The sequence below is a fragment of the Anopheles coluzzii genome, chromosome 2 (assembly GCF_943734685.1).
Source record: "Anopheles coluzzii chromosome 2, AcolN3, whole genome shotgun sequence".
NCBI classification, from domain to species: domain Eukaryota; kingdom Metazoa; phylum Arthropoda; class Insecta; order Diptera; family Culicidae; genus Anopheles; species Anopheles coluzzii.
In genome coordinates, this window is record NC_064670.1 from 22772674 (window position 1) to 22792302 (window position 19629).

Below are 19629 nucleotides of genomic sequence, written 5' to 3' on the forward strand. Positions count from 1 at the left end.
CACCAGCTCGGGGCGACTGAGCTGCTTTTTGAGCATTTCGAAAGCATTCTGATCACACCCAAGCGCAAAAATCTGCCGCATAGCACAATTTTATTTCATTCATTTCGAGCGCGTCGTCTCGTACTGAAAACGTGTCCTGGTTTATTTTTTGTTCACCATCTCCGAGTCATCATCGTGACCATCGAGCCAACGGCATTCTCCTTGGAAGAGGCGGTCCGTCGGTTCACGCAACCGTATCATTACCAGGAACTCGGCATTTCCCCTGGTAACGCTGGTGACACTGATTAATGGTTTTCGTTCCGACGGTACCCCGAACGTGGCAGCGGAGGTTAAAGCAGCAGTTTGTTTATATGTTTGTTTGCACATTTATGTGAGTGCAGTCGGTGGGCGGAAGGGAGTTTGAATTTTTGATCTATGCAAGTGTCTATTTAGTACCAATTAGCGCAGCAGTGCGGTTTTTCGTCGATACGATCCCAACATGAGCACAATTCCGTACCAAAACCGGAGTTGAGCACTGTTTTCAGAAATAAGTCATAATAGAATGAAACCTTGTCAAAACCTCCTCTCTTATTGTTTTCATTAATTCTGTTTCTTGCAGTACTTCGGCGACAGAGCTCATTTCGAGGCGAGGCGTCTTCTCTCGGCGTCATTATGGATCAGTGGACCAGGTAAGGCTTATCAATGTGTTATAATTAAGACGAAAATGTGCCACGGAAACCCCGCGAGACCGTTTTTTAAAAAAAAGGTGTGCATAATTAACCCGTGCTTTCGTTCGACTACTGCTGACACTGTGGGGAAAGGGGTAGAGATCGAGAAGAGAAAACCTTAAAAGAATATTCATTACCTCGAGCAAAATGTTACTTAAAAGGTATGCTACTTCCATGGTTTCCCCTTATCCATCGTACCTCTTTTTTAAACCATTTCCAATGAACTTCCATTAGTTTCTTTCGATTAAAACCAATTCATTTTCGTTCCACTTTTTATCAAAGAAAGAGAGCTAGAAGTGTGAATAATTACCTTCCAAGAGGGAACTTTTATTTGTGTCCTTTCGTGCCCGGTTTTCATTTAAGCACAGAAAGTGCCCCGACAACGACATTGAAGAGCGTGTCGATTAATTTAAACCACTTGGGACAAGCTTAAACGGGATGTTAAAATATATCCAATTGGATGGGGCGGCCCTAAAGTGGCTCGAACGTTTGAGATAAATCCTTATAAATGATCCATTTTTGCTCGTACCCTTGAGGGTTGAGGATAAAGCGTTGCGAGATAAGGAAGGCTCCGGATTGTTGCTGGTAAGCCGGGTGAAATCACCAGAGCCTGAGCTTCATCGAAGTGGCCTGGAAAGGAGAAGAGCTTCAAGATTGTAAGATAACCCTAGTGAAAGGAAAGAAATGGGTTAATAATTCATATCGAACATAGCGACTTAAAATAATCGACGAATTCTGAAATAAAGGTCAAAGATAAACGTTAGGTAAACTGGAAAAGAAATAATTAATATTCAAAATGTATCATATCCCCAGGTGCTTAAAACGCTAATCTTAAAAACTAAAAACGCTGTTATGATTCGAGTGTTTTCGGTCGGTTTGCTTTTCCTGTAAAATTAAACAATCAACGAGTTGGAAAGAAATAAAGACACAAGGAGCCGTTAGTGGATGCGTTCAGTTCACTTCGCACACTACTCACGTTTCGCCAGAATGTAGATCTTGTTCGTGATCGGATAGTAGTCAAAGTCCTCCTCAATCTCCTCGACACCGGCGGACGGTTCGTCCGCCATGTAGTCCGTATCGCGCACCATGCTGGGCGAGTGCAGGGGCACACCCTCCTGCCTGGTGAAGCTTTCCAAAATGTGGCGCGGTATCTTCGGGTACTGCGTCCTGTTCGGCATGGAGTCAATGCCGAGCTTCATCAGTACGTGCGCCTGGATCGATTTGAGTGAAGCCATCGCGTACACGTTCCGGAACTGGCAGGCCTGACAGTGGCTCCGGAAGGCTGTGTGGATGGTCTCCGGACCTCCATGGCTGTAGCCGGTCGTGAGGTCCTCCGCAATGTCCGTAAACACATCGCTAAAGTTGAGATGCTCTTCATAGCTGCTGTCGTACTCCTGGCCGTTGGTGGATGATAGCAGCAGTGTGGAAGCGTGCAACAGCCACACCATCACCATTGCCTGCGCCAGATGACCGCAGGAGCTGCGTGACTTCATCGCTGAGAGAAACCCTTCGAGGCTGGGACTGTTTGAGCGACGGTTGCTTGTTGAGTTGAGCTGTTTTCACAATCACAACACAAACAGGGCTACACTGTTGCCCAATATTGATCCTCTGTTATAACACCTCTAGATTGGAAGGTTCTATCCAGAGCGATAATATTCTAAACTGAACGCCACCAGTATCGATCTGGCGCTTCCAAACACACCACAAGCAGCAAAGCAAACTCTTTCGGTTAACGCTATTCACAGCCAAAACGGAACAGTCTGGAGATTTGCACAGAACGGCGTTTCGCTAGCCGGAGCGAGTTACACACTGCGCCAAGTCACCACCGCAAATACAATGTTGTCCCGCCGGCGAAGGCTTATCATACTTATATACGGCACGTGGTTGGGCCCGGGCCGGCCAACGGTGTGGGAAGTGGGGTGAAAGCGGCGCCAGGCCCACCATTCACCGAGACTTTCCAGTTGCCAATGTGAAGCGACCGCGTGTCAATCAATTGGCATCAATGAGCGGTGCTGGAATGGCGCCATTTTTTCGCAAGCACTCCAAGCATTGCTCCCTGTCCGCCACTACCACCGCGTTCCATTCCCTTCAGCATCGGATCAAGTCCGGCGGGACCCCGAGGGGTTAAATGGTTTCAATTAAAATTGATTTTAATCGGACACCAGTGCCCACTGACTGTGTCTGCGCCGGTTGCTAGGGTTTTTTTTGCCGTTTGTATATATGTGTATGTGTGTGTTTATGTGTCGTATTGGATGATGTCGCTGAACTCTTTATGGTGCATCTTGTGTGACACGATTGGCATCAGATTGCTCGCCGTGGTTCATGTTGGCAGCCGTCAAATTAGTTCATTGTTTAGACAGTCATGGAATTGATCGTGAGTATGGTTTGCATTTTGCAAATTTGTGCTGAATGTGGTAAACCATGGTGGTTGATAAAATTAATAAAGGTTTTGATTAACTTTGCCTTTTCAATTGAGTAACTCTAAACATTTATTTAAGCATGGCTAAAATACATCGAAGCACGAATGAACGCAGCAAATAATCGCACGGCCCTAAAGATTTGGAATAATTGCATCAATTATCATGCTATAAATTGTATTATTATTATTTTTATTTTTGTTTTTATTATTATTATTATTATTATTATTATTATTATTATTATTATTATTATTATTATTATTATTATTATTATTATTATTATTATTATTATTAATATCATTATTGTTATTATTTATTCAATAAAGAAATCCAGCTTTCTTAGGCTTAAATAACAATATCAAATAAATTAAATAATAATAGCTATAAATTATAAAGCGTAACCCCGGGGAAGACTGTCACATAGACCAATCCGCCTTTAATTATGTGATCCGCTTTACAAATGACCTGCTATTAGCTGACAATTTTAGTCTAAATTGTTACTCAGCGTGAAGGATGAAGATCTAATTGAACTAGAACAAAAGAGAGATTTTTTTAAACTTACTAACATAATCATTCCATTAATTCCATTCGGAACTTGAAACCATGACGGGCATGTTGGTAAGTCGTACGAGATGACGATTGTACCACGATATCACCGATTTTACAAATAATTTGAGTTAAATTTGTTTCAATTATTACACTAAGAGTTTCATGGCATAGGAAAGGTTTTCCATTCCTTGGCTACATAAATAATGGGACAAATTATGCCACACTGCGTTTTTTCGACACAAAAACTTAAATGCTTTTTCCAACCACAGGTGTTCAAAAAAAACAAAAACAAAATAACTCCACCTCCCATTATGCATTCCAAGTTTAGTCTCGCACAAACACAGCCGACCTGTTGACAAGGTTCTCCTCCTACACGCCATTCTAAGCGTACCAAACCCGTACACAGGCTCGTGAAGCTGGAAGCAATCCAACATTTTTAAAATGCCATATTTGACATGTTTTAAGCAGCGAGTAGAGAAAACTTGCTACCCCGAAATGGGAAACTGCTACAACAGAAGTCTTTTTGTCGTTGTTTTCTGTGTGACCCAACAAGAGCTAGCGATTATATCGTGGCACACATCAAACTACAACGCTGCGGCTCGATAGTTTGCTCGTTTGGTGTCTTTTCTTTGTCGTTTTCGTAAAGTTGTTTTTTTTTTTTGCCATACCAAACTCTTCCCGTATGAGGTTGTTTCAAGGTTTTTTCTCCACCGCCACATCGTTCGCTGTTGGGGGTGCAGCTTCTATTGGCAGCTCGAGATAACGTTTGCTGAAGGCCTCTTGTCCGTTACGGCGAACCATGGCCAAGACCACTTGTTGTGACGTTTAACGACGCTTTTCCTATCTATGTTTAATTCATACGCCGTGGTTCTGTCGCATTTGGTTTGCCTTCTATGCTGTTTTGTGAAAGAATTCGTTTACCGTGTTCACAAACTAGTGGCTGTGGTTTTATGTTTATATATTGGATGTTTTTTGCCAATGCTTTGATCAAATTAAATATTAGGCTCTATAGAATTGTAAATTGTTTGTATCCTCTTGTTACAATAGCAACGAAACAAAACAATATTTGTTTTTATATGTGCGTGTGTGTGTGTGTAACAAATGTTCAGTGGTGTGTGTGAGCGTGTTTTTTTTCTGCGGAATGAAATCGTACGATATCAATGCTCGTCCGCCAAACAAACAGCGATGGGCGGTTCGCATCTGCCAGCCACCCCACACCTGCAGGGTTTCTGTTTCCACGAATTTGCGCTATGCTTCACCGACATTTGAAAGCAAGAAAAACAATCAATTGTCTCCCGCCGCACGTGTCTGTCGGGGAGCAGGTGATGCTGAAGCTAGCAGCCGTCACTGTCATGCTGAAAAGTGTCCGTGTATCTGCGCCCCTTCTATAGCTGCACAAGGGTGACACAGAAGGAAGAAATTTACGACCATAACCTAATAGCCTCATCGGGGCACGTTTTCACATCCGGAGGATTTTCCAATAAACGGATCACAGCACCGGCACGAGTCGAGTCGAGTGGTACGTCTACGCTTGCGGTAAGGTTGCCTTGTGCTCCTTGTGATGTGATGTTTGAGCGCTGAAATCCGATACCTGTACGAGTTGGCACAAAACTTCATCCGATCTCTAATGCAGGGAAGTGCCAACACGAAGGACGAGGTGTGGCAAATCATTAGCCTCGCACATGTACCGAGACACCTGGTAACGATATCGTAACGTGAAGCAAATGGCCATCGATGAAAATGAACGGAAAATTGAACGCCCGACCTTTACATATTCTCCCGGGCGTATCACTTGTACACCGCAAAACATGAAACATACCACAGCACCGTGTCCTCAACATCCTACCTACCTTTGCCCAACCTGACCTAGGGCACAGCAAGATGGTGCTAAAACTGCTGAGCCAGCATCGTGCTGAAGAGTGCTAGCTTTCGCCTAGTTTCACCGTCCATGCCGAAAACGGTTCTTAATGCCGCGGTGTAGAAGTCTGGGGTACAAGTGGTGCACTTCAGTTCGAGCAGTAGTAACATCCCGTCCAACGGTCACACACACAAAACGAATTTCCTTCGCGAAAGGGCAATCTTCCAGTTTAATGAATTATGCATTCTGCGATGGATAGTTGGGACCGCGCGTTGTTTGCTATCGAAGCGCTTCGGCGAAGTGGTGTGCACAGTCAGCGGAAAGTAAAAGACTCGACTCGCGTCAAGAACCTAGTGCGCTTGCCTAGCACACTGTACGCGTCTGTAACCTGGGGAGGTTTGAACCTTACGAACTATGAAAATGAAAATATGACAAAAAGAAGAAAAAAAACATACACACACACATAAAAATTGAAAAGAAAGGTATGGAAACTGTTATGGTTAAGGTGCCTATTCATGGTAGATATGTAGATAATATACTTCAAATAATTTTAAAATATATGAATTATCTCATTGATTTTCATATTTTAAATCTTCAACATAAGCAAAAGAAATGAACAATTTGGTTTCTTAAACGGTAGTCCGAGCGGTGTGCTTGAAGCGCCTAAAGGTATACATAATATTAGGAACTAAAAAACATATTTGCATAAGTTTAGGCGCGTAGCATCATACGACGAGAAAAATGTTAATGTTTTCGTTACAATAATCATTTAAAATATTTTAAATTTATTTAAGATTGTATTTAAAAATTAAGCAATTCGTGGACTACTCGCTTCAGCGTTATTCTGTGCTCTCTTTTATGACCATGACTAACATCGTGAGGAGATCAACATCATAATTGCAGAAGCGGCGATGGCCTGCATCGCTTTAGGACAATAGTTTTTAATTATTCACCACAAGTTCCAGGCTAGCCGTGTTGTTTGCCCAGGTCGTACATATCCCAAAGTGCACGCTACAGCGCACACTGCGAAACCGTACACATCTATGCTGGCAAACGAAACAAGAAACCAACCAAGCTTACAGCATATGACGCATTCGCAAGCGAGTGGAGCCACATTAGCATTCGCGCTTGCCACTTTAGAGAAATGTGGTCTTTCCGTGTTACGCGGCTAATATGATTGACGGAAGCCGGAAGCAAAATCAAATCACTTATTATCTTGACGGGTTTTGACATATCACCATCTCTTCTATCTCTTCCTACGCAGCTGCCACAGTCGGAGATTGATGGATTGGATCCAAACTGTCGCCGGTTTCGGCTGGAGAATGGCGAGTCATTAGCCGAGAAGGACGAGGTAAGTAATTTAGCATTCATCTGTTTGGCAGTTAGCTCCACCAGTAGGCCATGCTGCTTTTTGCTGGTGGGTGAAAGGTTTTGTGACTTAATTAATATTTTAAAGCAATTTGTAAAGTATAGGAAATGTAAGAACATCTTTTGACTTACTTGCTCGAGCGAAAGTACAACCTTTTATCCTAGCTTAATGCAGAAAGTTATCCCTTTTTAATGAATATCTGCAATTCAAAATGTATACATTGCCACACCAAAGCGTTCAGGAAACTTTCACTTCCACACCACAGAGCTTCGGGGCTTTCCCACGCAATTGAAATCAATTTACTCGATCCGAGCATGACTTCGCTGTCTGCAACCGCCCTAGCAGTTTGAGAATGGCTTTCGCTTCAATTTTCTTACCCCACCCGGATTCGAGAAGGTGACGGATAAAAATCTCAGCACATGATGATCAATTTTGCTGAAACTTTGTCAGTAATTTGAATGAATTACGTCTCGCTTTGTGTCGCCTCATTCCTGTTCGGGGGCCCACCACCACCACCACCACCGAAAAGGGCCTCCAGCAATCGCTCCCCTTAGCCGGATGTCAACAAATTGGCATCGATGGCACCCTTAAAAGTGCTAGAAAAAAAAAGAACAAATCGAAAACTTCCGCCCGGTTTTAGGGGGGAAGTCTTGTGTTGGGGATGACCAGGCTAGTGGCGAGCTATCGCAGTTTTAAACCCACCAAAGACACACCACTCGAGGGTTGTTTCCGAAAGTCTGTCGTATCGATTAAGCGTCAGTTGTGGAGGAAGCTTTTTTACCCTCGTTCTCGGACAAGTAACGTTGAGCGGAGTTTAAAGCAGGCGAGCATAAACACGCACACACAAGGGTGTGCGAGTATCTCGGGACAAGACATGGGAAGATGGGCCCCCTGTCCGGTGGGAATCAAAATATTCCAATTTTCATTCTCCCGCCTGCCATATCTTTATTTTACTTTCTTTCTTTCCCTTTTCATCGCCATTTTCTATGCGCAACACACCATCCCCGAACCCCAAACACGTGCGGTCCGTACGCTACCCATTATAACTTCTGCACAACTCAACTCAACTGCAACGATTTTGATGGGCCGTCGATGGATGGAATGGACACACGGACACACAAAACAACGGCAAAAAAAAGGTTTTCGGATCCCCTAGCATCCCCATTCTGGAGAACCCGGAACATCAAACACGATGGTACTTCAAGTATTTTCTGGGAAAGCGTAAGTACGATGCAGCATTTAGCATGATTTTTTCTACCTTTTTTCTGCCAGCCTGTCTCTAGCGATAAAGTTGGGGTCTCTGGGAACTCGTTTTTTATTGATGAGGAGAGGGAGCTATATTTACATTGATTAGATCGGAAAATGTAACCTTTTTCCCGACGATCTATCTCCAGTCCGTCTGGTTCGTATATTTTCTCCTGTGATATTTTCGCTTCAATTGATTGATGACCTATGGGATTTATTTCCCACCTCGTAGAAGAACTCACTTGGAATATATCTTGCTTTAAAATCCGGACTTTTAACGTTTCATTGTACAAATCAATCGAAAAATCAGTGGGTTGCGCCTGAAGGTATGCAATGAAAGAAATCAGATCAGATGAGATTTTACAGATTTTTGATGTTATGCAGTGCATATCATTAAATAGCCCATGACTCCCAGTAACCGATTCATCTCTCATTAATCTCCTTCCTTCCAACGGTTTAATAAGGCTCAAATAATGGTCCATTCATGTTTGAAATGCATTGCCTACCTTTAGGCGATAATTACGCCTAGTATTTTTCCCCTTGTGTTTCCTTTTTTTCGAGGCGGTTTGCAAAATTAAAGTATTTACCGATGAATTTACTAAACCGATCTTATACAAAAAATACTTTCATTTCAGTGCATCAAAACTACGTCGGAATGGATTCGGAGAAAAGCCCCTACTTCCTATCGATCGTTTCCCAAGACTCGGGCAGCAAATGTATGCCCCTGTACCGTGTGATGCTGTTCCGGAAACAGGTATACAAAAACAAAAAAAAATCTATCACCGTGTCAATCGAGTTTGTGTGTTAAACGATACGTACGGGAAGCTAAATTATATCCTATTCCCGGAAGGTTCAAAAGGCAAATCAACCAGCGATGGCATAGAGAGCTGTAGGCATCGTGTACTAGGCAACAAATGTGATCGTTGACACGATTGCTCATGAAGTGCTCTCCTCTTCGCCGAGGGTGAGGTTTTGTTGAAAACTGATCGGCCACAAATCGGCACTGCTGAAGTGGAACTAATTAATTCTAGCTCGCCGTACGTCTTTTGCGTAACATGGGCACTTTGTGAATGGCACACTGGAGTGAGTTCTTCCATCACTTCAATTAAGCCACGCTGCACAGCACACAAAGGAACCGAATTCTGTTCCCGAAGCTTCAGCCCCGAAAAAGACCCTTACAGACAGCACCCAGTGGATGGTGTGTTGATGTGGTGTGCGTGCGGATTCTGTTGGCTGCTCTATCAGCATCAGCATTTCTCTGTGCTGCGTGAGAATCGAATAAAAGACCTTCTCAAGTGGCGTACTTACGCATTGTCACAGACTCAGGTACGGCAGTTTAGTTTGCCACTGTCGGAGACTTCATGACCGGAAGCCCTATTCACGTACACCGTACGCTGCTGTGTTTCCCTTCCTGTGTCAATTCTTCTTGTCAGGACAAATTTGATCTTTACCCACCACCCACTTTTCAAACTTTCCCACTCTTCACGCTTCCCTCCGTGCAAGAAAAAAAACCTATTTTACTGTGTTCCAAAGTTTCAAAGCTCCATACCTTTCCGGTCCGTTTGTAGAGTGCATTATTGGGCTCGTTTTGCTTTCCCTCGTGGGGAAACCGGTCATGAATCGACAAACGAATGAGCCATTATTTGCGCCTAAATGTCGGCATTGCGATGGTCGGGAACGGCAGGAAGGAAACACGACAGCAAATGTCGATAAACGCTTCGGCAATCGGAAGCGGCAGGTCAACAGTTCGGTGCTTTTGGGAGGCACATGGTGGCTCTCTATTTTAAGGTGCTTATCCGGAGTGTACCAAAACCGCCCGGCAGCCCATAGGGGAGTCCTAAAATATCCTGTCTGTGTGTAGTTTGTGTAGGCGTGTAGAACATACGCCCCGAGGATGGACAGGAATTGGAAATAGAAATATTGAATCATCCCTCGGGCCTTTTTCTGCTATCATTCGTACAGCACATTCAAAATATTTCGTTTTGTATATGCTTTTTCGCTTTTTTTATATTCTAATCGTACCTTTTAAAACCACGTTCAACCGGAAAACAAATCACAAAATATTAATATTTTGTTGTCTCTTGCTACATCACATCAAAACAAAGGCACGTTTGCCTTGTCTCATTTTATTTGCGACTTGTTTTTACCACCCCAATTCATCCATTGATTTATAGTCCGCACGTTTGTGCTACACATTTTTGCATATCCGCCCCAGCGGGACAACAAACGAATCGGCCGGGAATGGTAGCCAAAAATGTGATTTGTTTTCAATGCACGGATTGGCAATCCCTTACCTGCGTGTGCGTGCTGGGTTTGGATCGGGAGCTACTTTGTTTATGCTTTGCAAAGAGTTGAATGTTTTTATTCCCACGCTATGCATGCCGCGAAGCATGGCGCAACAAACACGCCAGCAGCTTGTAGTGATGCCCGAGATTGTAGGTTGAATCTTTGAACGTTGTGCGCTTGCTTTGATGTTTCCTCGTCGGTTTGCCGTGACATGTACAACATACACGCGGATGTGTGTGTGTGTGTGTGTGTGTGTGTGTGTGTGTGTGTGTGTGTGTGTGTGTGTGTGTGTGTGTGTGTGTGTTTGTTGAGCAATGTTTGAAAGAAACGGCTGCAGCCTCGGTTCCCTAGTCAACGGCACAACGAAATGCCATCGAAGCGTAAGCTGTAAGCACATGGTGAATGTGCCGGGGGTGAATATACATTCTTTGTGCCGAACTTATCCCGTTGCCCGTGCCCGGTGCGCCAAAAACTGAACGCATCGTGTATTTCGCTGTTGTTTGCGTGGGTTGTGCGAAGTTGTACAACATATTTTTCATTCTAATCCAGCCATCTCCCCGTGTCAGGATGTTTAATTGCGGAAAAACGCTATCCCACCAGCGTGCTTATCAGAGATCGCGAGAAAGGGAGATATACAGACAGCGTGACTAATATTAACCTTTACCCGCTTGCTTTCCCCATGCACCGTAACCGTAACAGGGTGCCCAGAAGCTGGCACTGCCGTACAACCCGCAGCAGAAGCTGACGGTGAAACAGATCCTATCCAACTTCACGCTGATGGACTCGAACAAATCGCCAAAGGAAATCTTTGCCGCCGACATCCAGAAGGATCTGCTGCTGCTCGAGGAGCAGGAGGGCTCGGTAAACTTCAAGTTCGGCGTGGTGTACATGAAGGCCGGCCAAAAGCTGGACGACGAAATGCTGAGCAATGGTAAGGTTCACGCAAAGCGCTGCGTTGCGGCTTCTTTTGCGACGCCGTTTTTCCCCTCGTTCCCCATTCATTGCCCCATATTTAATTGTCCTTCCCCACAGAAACCGGAAGTCCGGAGTTTGACGATTTTCTTACGCTGCTGGGTGAAAAGATACGGTTAAAGGACTGGGAGCGGTACCGTGGTGGGCTGGATGTGAAAGGTACGCACGTGTTTCGCACGGTCGGTCAATAAAAAGCGCTGCCTTGCTAGCACGGGCACGAGCAAATAACAGCTCATTCCGTTGCTGCTGGGGGTGCTAAATTACAACACACACTCATACACACACAAGCATTACTGTCTCTGGCAGCGCATTACGAGCTTATCTGTCCATGTTTTCCATGCATTTACCAGGTGACATGACGGGCAAGTACTCCATCTACACGCTGTACGAGGGGCACGAGATAATGTTCCACGTATCGACGCTGCTACCATTTAGCCGAGATAATCGACAGCAGGTGAGGAAACGGCACCGTCCGTGTGCTTTAATTTATGTGCTAATTAGCTTGCCTCCGCACCACAACAAAAGAAAAATAAACGCATGCCTAAGGTGAGCGCGATAAGCCTGCACACACTGGTGTTCTATTTACGCAGCAAACAGTTGGACCCGCTGTAGGCGCGATCCATACATTGTAGGCGATGGAATTCGTGTGTTGCTTTGATTGGAATGAGCTATGGATTGTTTGGTGCGACCGTTTTGAAAGGCAGATTGCATACTTTGTAGGAGTTCTTAACAGCTACGCCTAAAAGTATGCAATTTGCTTTAAAAGAGAATGTAATAGATGTTTGCATCATGTAGATTAACGTCTTGGCTAAAATTTTAAAACAAATGTTGGTGTTTTAATGCCATTACTTTGCATACGATCTTTTTAAATACTTGTCAAATGCTAATATCAAACATATTTTGCTTTTCACATTGAAGTATTAATATAATTGCTAGCCTAAAACCAACACAATTCGCGATGACTTTGCTTCTAATGAACTCTTCTTGTATTCTATTTCTCAATGCCATTTCGGCACCTGATCTTTCACACCTGAATCAAATTTCTTTGAATTCTCGATGTAAATCAACATAACTTTCAAAACTCGGGTTGACAAAAAACACGTAATACACGTGTCGATTGATCTCGACAACACATCTCCCGGCAACACGCCATCTCCGACAGGTCGAGAGGAAACGACACATCGGGAACGATATCGTCAACATCATTTTCATCGACGAGGCGTCCTCGGGCGAAGAGACCGAGTTCATACCGAACAACGTAAAGAGTCAATTTACGCGTAAGTACACACACACACCTGGGTGGGTAGATAGATTGCGTTTACTTTGATGCGGCGTACGCTAATCCTGCTGACGCACTGACAACAACACGTTCTAGGCATTAAAATTAATTTTCATCATAGACTACTTAAAACCACGCTATGTGTGCATGGGTGGTGCTGCACGTGCCGTAGAGTGTTTTTTGTCCATGATGCGCTGAATCAATTACTTGTTCGTTCGATGAAGAAGGAAGAACGCGTGCAACTAAGAACATTAAAGGCACGAGCATTCATTTGAGAGATTAAATTTGAATATATTTTTGGATGAATCAAAATGTAGGATCGCCGCTACTCTTTGAAGCAACAACTGTTGCCTACATTTAGGCGTTTTCCTCAAATTTTGGTACACATTCAAAATGACCTTTATTGATAGTTTGCAATCCAATTAAAAAGGGGAAAAAATCATCATTAACTAAAAAAAAAACACTAATGCAAATCATTCAAAAAACTCAACAACAAAAGAAACAAATCATTCCACAGCGCATCACTCGACCCATAAATCATATTCGCTACGCTTGCTAACCCCATGCTCGCTTCTCCACCCTGCAGATGTGTTCGCCGTCGTTACCAAGCGTGGGACGCGCTACCGGTTAGCCGTGTACTGCGACGAAACGGTTCCACCCTTTGGCCCGACGCTGCCCAATCCACCCGAGTTTGAGGTAAGTCCGCACCGACGCACCGTCGTATGGCATTTTTACGACCATCGCCATGACCCGGTTCGATGATTAAATTCCCTCAGCCAGAGAGCAACCCCACCTTTAAGGCTAGTAAAGCTGCAAGAATGTCCGCTGTTTTGTATCGGTTAACTACCGTTTTTAGTGAAAATGTAACACATTGTCAAAGCAGATGCTATGGAGAAAAGGGAGAGCCAGACATTCTACTAAATTCTCACCTCAACACTGTGACGCTCGTGCAGAATGCAAATCTCATCGTCGTTAATTGACCATTTCTAGCTCGCTCGAGTGTGTCGTGCTTCATTGTGTGTGTGTGTGTGTGTGCTAGCGGTCCGCTCACGTTTTGTCCATTCCGAGCTGTCCTCATAATAATTACAAGGGCGTTGCGCTGCTATAAGCATTTCGAAGCTTATTACACTTTGAACGCAGTGAAGAGGGGGAAAAAACAGTCCACCAAACAGGACACAAACACAGATAAACGTGTGTCGCTAAATGGAGAAAAAACTACGCATCACGTGACTCGTAAATCGTTACCAAGAGTTCCAAGCAAATGGTTCCGTGGGGCGTCCCACGCGCCATCGAGAAACAGGGCGTAGGAAGGACGACCGAGTTCACGCCCAAACGGACAGGACCAAGGGATACAACAACAACAAAAAAAAACAAGTATAACCACAACAAATTGACTGACACCTACCGAAATGGAAAGCTTGACTATTCACCTCCCCCTTCCTCTTCTGCTCCCCAAAAACCTGACAATCAGCCGGCGGGTGAAGCCTCTAAGCCAGCTTGATGGATTATTACAGATTATTACCGCTTTGCCCGTACGGGCAGGCGGATGAGCAGCCGACGACAAAGGTAACAACGCCTGCAAACACCGTACGAAGGACGTCGATAAAACGGGTCAAACGACGACGCAACAAACGGGATAATGGAAAACCTTCCGCGAGCAGGTCGGACTGTTGTATTCCGTTGCTCTCCGTAGCCAGTGCCCCTGACGGACGGACCGAACGGACCGACGAATGGCGGTATAAATGAATATGAAATATCCGCCGGAATACAGGGAAAAGGCAAATTTGAGGCGGGGGAAGCATAACACAACAGCAAAGCACCATACTAGCTACCGCCGACTCGTGGGCTTCTAGGCGGAAGCTACAAGTACAGTTTTTATGCTCGGTTGTTCGGTTAGAGGTGGGTTAGCTTGTACTAATTGTTCGGGAAATTGGGTCCGGATGAAAGGATGAAAATTTGATTTTCTCTGTGAAGCTTTTTTTTTTTTAATTTTGCTCACAATTCATTTTTTTGCAACGGTTCATTGTTCTTTGCACGTATAACAGTTTGTATAACAGAATAAGATTAGATTTATTTTCATAAAAATGTATACCTTTAAGGGAACGCACAAAAAAAGCTTTGTTTCCCATACACATTTGAACACAGTGTTTACGAGCGTTGACCAGTGACCCTTCGTCTCGAAGCTATTAAAATGATGAAAAGGTCCCTGCTCGGCCATTTGGAACGACGATAGGCACCAGAGAAAGCAGCAAAAAGAATAATAACAGCTTAATAAAACCGAAATCCAACATCTGAACCGGTTCATTTCTACGCTAGGCCTTACCATTTCGAGTATGAGTCACCCGGAATGGCTAGTAAAAGTTCTTCCTTCACTTCTTCTCTCATGCTTCCTTGATGCGCCACCAAACGCCGAACTCGGACGACAATGTTATGCGCTTGCACGGGCTAACAAAACCTCTCTGGGTCGGGCTGGACGGAACTGGACTGGATCGGGTGCAAACATCATCCAACATCCCATCCCAGGATCCGGCCGTCTTCCGGGACTTTCTGCTGGTGAAGCTGATCAACGGCGAGAAGGCCACCTTCCAAACGCCGACCTTTGCGCGGAAGCGTGAACGGACGCTGGAAATGTTGATAAAGGACCTGTACGAGGAGTATGTGCACGACAATAAAATGGTAAGTATGGGGTGAAGGTGTTTCCACTGTGTTGTGATGGGGTCAATGTTTTGCCATGTAGGAGTGTTTCAAAAGGGCACATGAACGTCCAAGTCGGAAGGTTTGTTTATTTGAAAATGGCATTCACTTCAGGAGCCGAGACTATGATAGAGAACCCCCTTTCATTCCATGCTTAGTTGCACTACTTCTGGGATGAATGTCTGCTAGCTGTTCACTGTTTACCGACCAAACAATCGTGGCAATTAATCCTTTCGCCGCTCGTGCTTCGGGTAACGCGTCGGAAAGCTATATCGTTCACCATCTGTTCCCCCATTTTCTCGCCACAGAATATGCTTAACAGACGAGCCTTCTCGGAGGTGCTGTACGATGCGCCCCGCACCTCGAAGCTGAAGGAGGACGCCCGGCAGGTGGAGTTTGTGCGCATCGGTCAAGCCCTCAAGCTGGAGGCGATCGTGCGCGGGGACGCCCCGACCAGCATCGCGTCGGCCGGTACCGTCTTCAAGCGTCCGCCCTGGGAGCCGCACTGCTTCTATCCGACGTTCCAGCCCCGGAACGAGCTGGTCGGGGACAGCTGGGGCCAGGATCAGCTGTTTCTCGCCTCGGACGAAGGTACATATCTGATCAAGGAGGACCAAACGCACCGGGTCGTGTTCGACAAGACGCTGTGCGTGCGGCAGCTGAACGTGGTGGAGGACCACGGCATCATGCTGGTGCGGGGCGGCAGCGCGATGCAGAAGGACGGCCACCGGATACACGTGTTTCGGCTGAACGAGTTTACGGACGACCGGCTGGTGCAGCGGTCGCGCGTCGACGTGAAGGAGCGCCGGATTGAGAAGACGCGCGGCTGCCATCTGTACGCGATATCGCGGGCCGGCGAGGCCCATCTGCGGATGGCGGTGGCGGTCGGGCGGAAGCTGCTCATCTACCAGTGGAAGCATACGGCCGCGTGGACCTCCTGGTGCCCGAACAGTGACAACGACACGGTGGAGGGTTTCCTGTTCCTGAAGGAGATCCACCTGCACGACTCGCCGACGATCATGACCATTCTGGAGGGTTCGTGTCCCAATGCGGGCCTGCTGATTTGCGTCGGCTATCGGCACCATTTCGAGATCGTGTCCGAGCTGACGGGGCACGGGACGAAGCTGCACGAAACGGACACGACCAAGCGCACGCAGACGCACCTCGTTGCGGCGCTCGATCTGTACGACGGGCAGGACACGGAGCTGCTGCTGTGCTACAACCGTAAGTTGGAGCTTGGTTCGAGGGTTCCGCGGAGTTCGTTCGCGTGGGCTAACGTTTTTCGCTTTTCCCCCGTTTCAGACACCTGCCACTTTCAGAAGCTGTCGGAGGAGTGCAACAACAGCACCGAGTTTGACTTCCAGTTCAACACGCCACCGTCGTCGGTTGTGTGCGCCTTCCCGTACATTATCGCGTTCACGCCCGACACGATGGAGATCCGGCTGCTGGTGAACGGCAACCTGGTGCACACGGTTACGATGGCCGAGCTGCAGCTGATCACGTCGAAGAAGGACATCTTCTTCGTCACGACCGCGCCCGAGTTCATTCCCAAAGGTGCCAAACTGCGCGGGCTCGATGCGGAGGACCACGAGCAGATGAACAAACCGCGGATCGAGGAGAGCCGGGTCGTGCCGGAGGACGACGCGTCGACCAGTCCGGCCCGCAGCCGGCTCAGCTCGGACGAGGACAATTCGGGCGGTGCACCGTCCACGGCCGAATCGGACCCGAACGGGGCCGAGTCGGGTGGCGGACAGCTTACCACGCCCCAGATTCAGCGCGCCAAATCGCTGCAAAACCCCAACCCGGCGGGGGAGCCGGCCAAACCGAAGGAGGTGTCCCTGTCGGTGGACGAGCTGAAGCGACCGATCGCCAAGAGCAACTCGTACGGTGAGGCCGGCACGTCCTTTTCCATCCCGACGACGACCTGCAGCAAAGACCTGGCGAAGCACTTTGGCGCTCAGCCCCTGCCGAACACGAAGGACCTCTGTCGGCACTTTGGCGAAGCGTCCGTACCGCCCAACTCGCCCCGGAACAGCACGATCGTGAAGGGCACGTCGCCCAGTTCCCCCACGCGCAAATCGTTCATCCGCCAGCCGACGCTTAACCTGGGCAAAGCGCAAACGAGCGAAGGCGAAACGTCCCCCTCGAACGGGTCCGCGTCCAGCAGCAAACCGTTGCGCGTGTACCGCATCCCGCTCACGAACCTGACCGGTACGCACGTGCAGTCGCACCACTACCACTACCCGAGCAACGATCCGGCCAAGAAGCCGGTCGCGATCGCGACCAAGATGCACCCGAGTGCGGCGATCGCGGCCGCGGTCGTTACCCGCCCGAGCGAAAGTGCCCAGGAGCGGGTGCGCCAGCTGCAGTCGTCGAACGAGGAGGACGAGGAGGGCCTGTCGCCGTCGGACGAGTCGCGCGGCGAGCTGGCGGGAGCGGCCGAGGTGGCGCCGGTACCGCCCGCGCTCAGCATCTTCGACCAGATCCAGCAGGACCTGCAGGAGCTCAGCATGAAGGATAAGCACGAGCAGGGCGAGCTGTGCAGCTCGGTGCTGACGCCACTGTAAGCGGCAGCGTTAGGACGCAGCCAGGCATACCTGAGGCTATACGCATACACCCAGCCAGTAAGCAAATGGTTTCATCATTGAACGCGCGTGCTCGCGTTTTGTTGATGTTTAAGTAAATTGTAAAGTGGAACGCGTTGCGGTGCGTGTTGTTTTTGCGAGGGGAGGGTGGATGAGAAGTTGACTGCTAGTAGTTGGTACGCTGAAATCGGTTTTTTGGTTCGGATGTTCGGCCGAGTCGTGGCGCGATGATCAATTCAACTGAGCCCCATGAATTGGTCCCGCCATTCCCGGAACATCTGAACCAAGAATGCATTTCAGGCGAATTAAGTTTGCGTTAGTATGTGAATAGTCGCAGGGGGATCATTAATGATAACAGTGTGTGAGAGAGGGAGAGAGAATTGTTCATTATTGCAACTAAATACTGCTGTAGCTCTTAAATACCCTACCATATACTAAGCCAGATGCTCCTACACCTATCCACGTGTTATCGTACGTGTGTGCGTGTGTTGAACCCAATATATCACTGTTTGAGGGCCTGACTGCCGATAATTAGGATTATTTAAAACAAGGTGCAAACGAGTAACGCACAAACAAACAAACAAACACAAACATACGGAAGCCTACTTAAGAGAAAGCGTGCGCAGGAAGCACGTGTTTGTGTGCGCAAAACACAAAAACCAGTGCTCATCACAAAGTATTAATTAGAAGAAAGCAAGGCGTACGAACATAATCATGCTCTACACATGACCATTACCCGTTACTGAAACAAATACGTTACGGCAAAGCAAAGACAGCAATGCATAGATCACGCCGCCAAACTCCCCCCCGAGAGATCCTGATTGCGGATGTAATGCGCATGGAGGAGCATACCAACGCCGGCGTTATCTTGTACACTGCTCGCGTGAAACCATGCACAGGTGGGAGAGAGATGGTGTGTTTGTGTATGTTGTTTTCCCTTGTTTTCTTGTGCTGTGAATAACAAAAAAAAAAAACAAAACCGAGAGATTAATGTTAGCATAAACGCAAGCGCGCACACACACAACCGTTAGAAGGTTGAGTAGCAATTGTGACCCCTAGCTACAAACCAAGCAGTTGCTGAATCCCCTCAGTGGAATCTATTTCGTCCGATCCGTGTTGGCATCATGTTGAAACTGAGAGAGAGAGAGAGAGAGAGAGAGAGAGAGAGAGAGAGAGAGAAAGAGAGAGAGAGAGAGAGAGAGAACAAAACAGGATAGCAAAAAGGACAAAAAGGCATTAAAACAAGCATAAAACACAAATAAAGCTATAATGTTAATCACACACACACACAAACACATCGTTGAAATGACAGCAAAACCAAAGAGCCGCAACCCAGAAGCACATATAACGGAACTGTATTTACTTGCTACTAGCACTATCACTATACTATTATTTACAAACGGCCTGCCAGGCGCGACCGAAGGACCGCATTGTGAGCAAGTGGCGTGCGCCGTTGGGTTGGGCTTTGGAGGGGAGGGATCAATGAGGGATCAGACTTTTATGACGGGTGGTATCCGCACAAAATGTGCCACAGAACAAAGCAAATAAAGTTTTTAGTTTAGTTGAAAACAACTTACCGCGTTATACAGTCAATTTAATAGTACACTTCTCTGATAAACTGATCTTCATTGATTGCATTAACAAAAAAAAAGGTCAATTGTCGATTTT

General features: G+C 46.6%; 2 protein-coding genes across 10 annotated transcripts in view; one reads left to right on the forward strand and one right to left on the reverse strand.

Annotated features, from left to right (window-relative positions):
- Nucleotides 1-19533, forward strand: part of LOC120950142 (GTPase-activating Rap/Ran-GAP domain-like protein 3) — a 78186-nt gene extending 58653 nt beyond the window's left edge. For all 9 annotated transcript variants that reach the window (XM_040367944.2, XM_049605519.1, XM_049605518.1 and 6 more), the window contains 12 exons: nucleotides 599-668; nucleotides 6796-6882; nucleotides 8040-8121; nucleotides 8781-8899; nucleotides 11131-11362; nucleotides 11464-11562; nucleotides 11754-11857; nucleotides 12566-12680; nucleotides 13269-13378; nucleotides 15206-15358; nucleotides 15685-16600; nucleotides 16679-19533. In XM_040367944.2, coding sequence (XP_040223878.2) covers nucleotides 599-668; nucleotides 6796-6882; nucleotides 8040-8121; nucleotides 8781-8899; nucleotides 11131-11362; nucleotides 11464-11562; nucleotides 11754-11857; nucleotides 12566-12680; nucleotides 13269-13378; nucleotides 15206-15358; nucleotides 15685-16600; nucleotides 16679-17943 — 3352 coding nt within the window. In that variant the 3' untranslated portion in view covers nucleotides 17944-19533. The remainder of the gene's footprint in view (nucleotides 1-598; nucleotides 669-6795; nucleotides 6883-8039; nucleotides 8122-8780; nucleotides 8900-11130; nucleotides 11363-11463; nucleotides 11563-11753; nucleotides 11858-12565; nucleotides 12681-13268; nucleotides 13379-15205; nucleotides 15359-15684; nucleotides 16601-16678) is intronic.
- On the reverse strand, nucleotides 1005-2565 carry LOC120950143 (uncharacterized). Its single transcript, XM_040367945.2, has 2 exons — nucleotides 1684-2565; nucleotides 1005-1592 (listed from the first exon to the last, which is right to left on the reverse strand). The coding sequence occupies exons 1-2, from the start codon at nucleotides 2198-2200 to the stop codon at nucleotides 1558-1560; spliced, it is 552 nt and encodes a 183-aa protein (XP_040223879.2). The 5' UTR covers nucleotides 2201-2565; the 3' UTR covers nucleotides 1005-1557.
- Nucleotides 19534-19629: the final 96 nt, after the last annotated feature.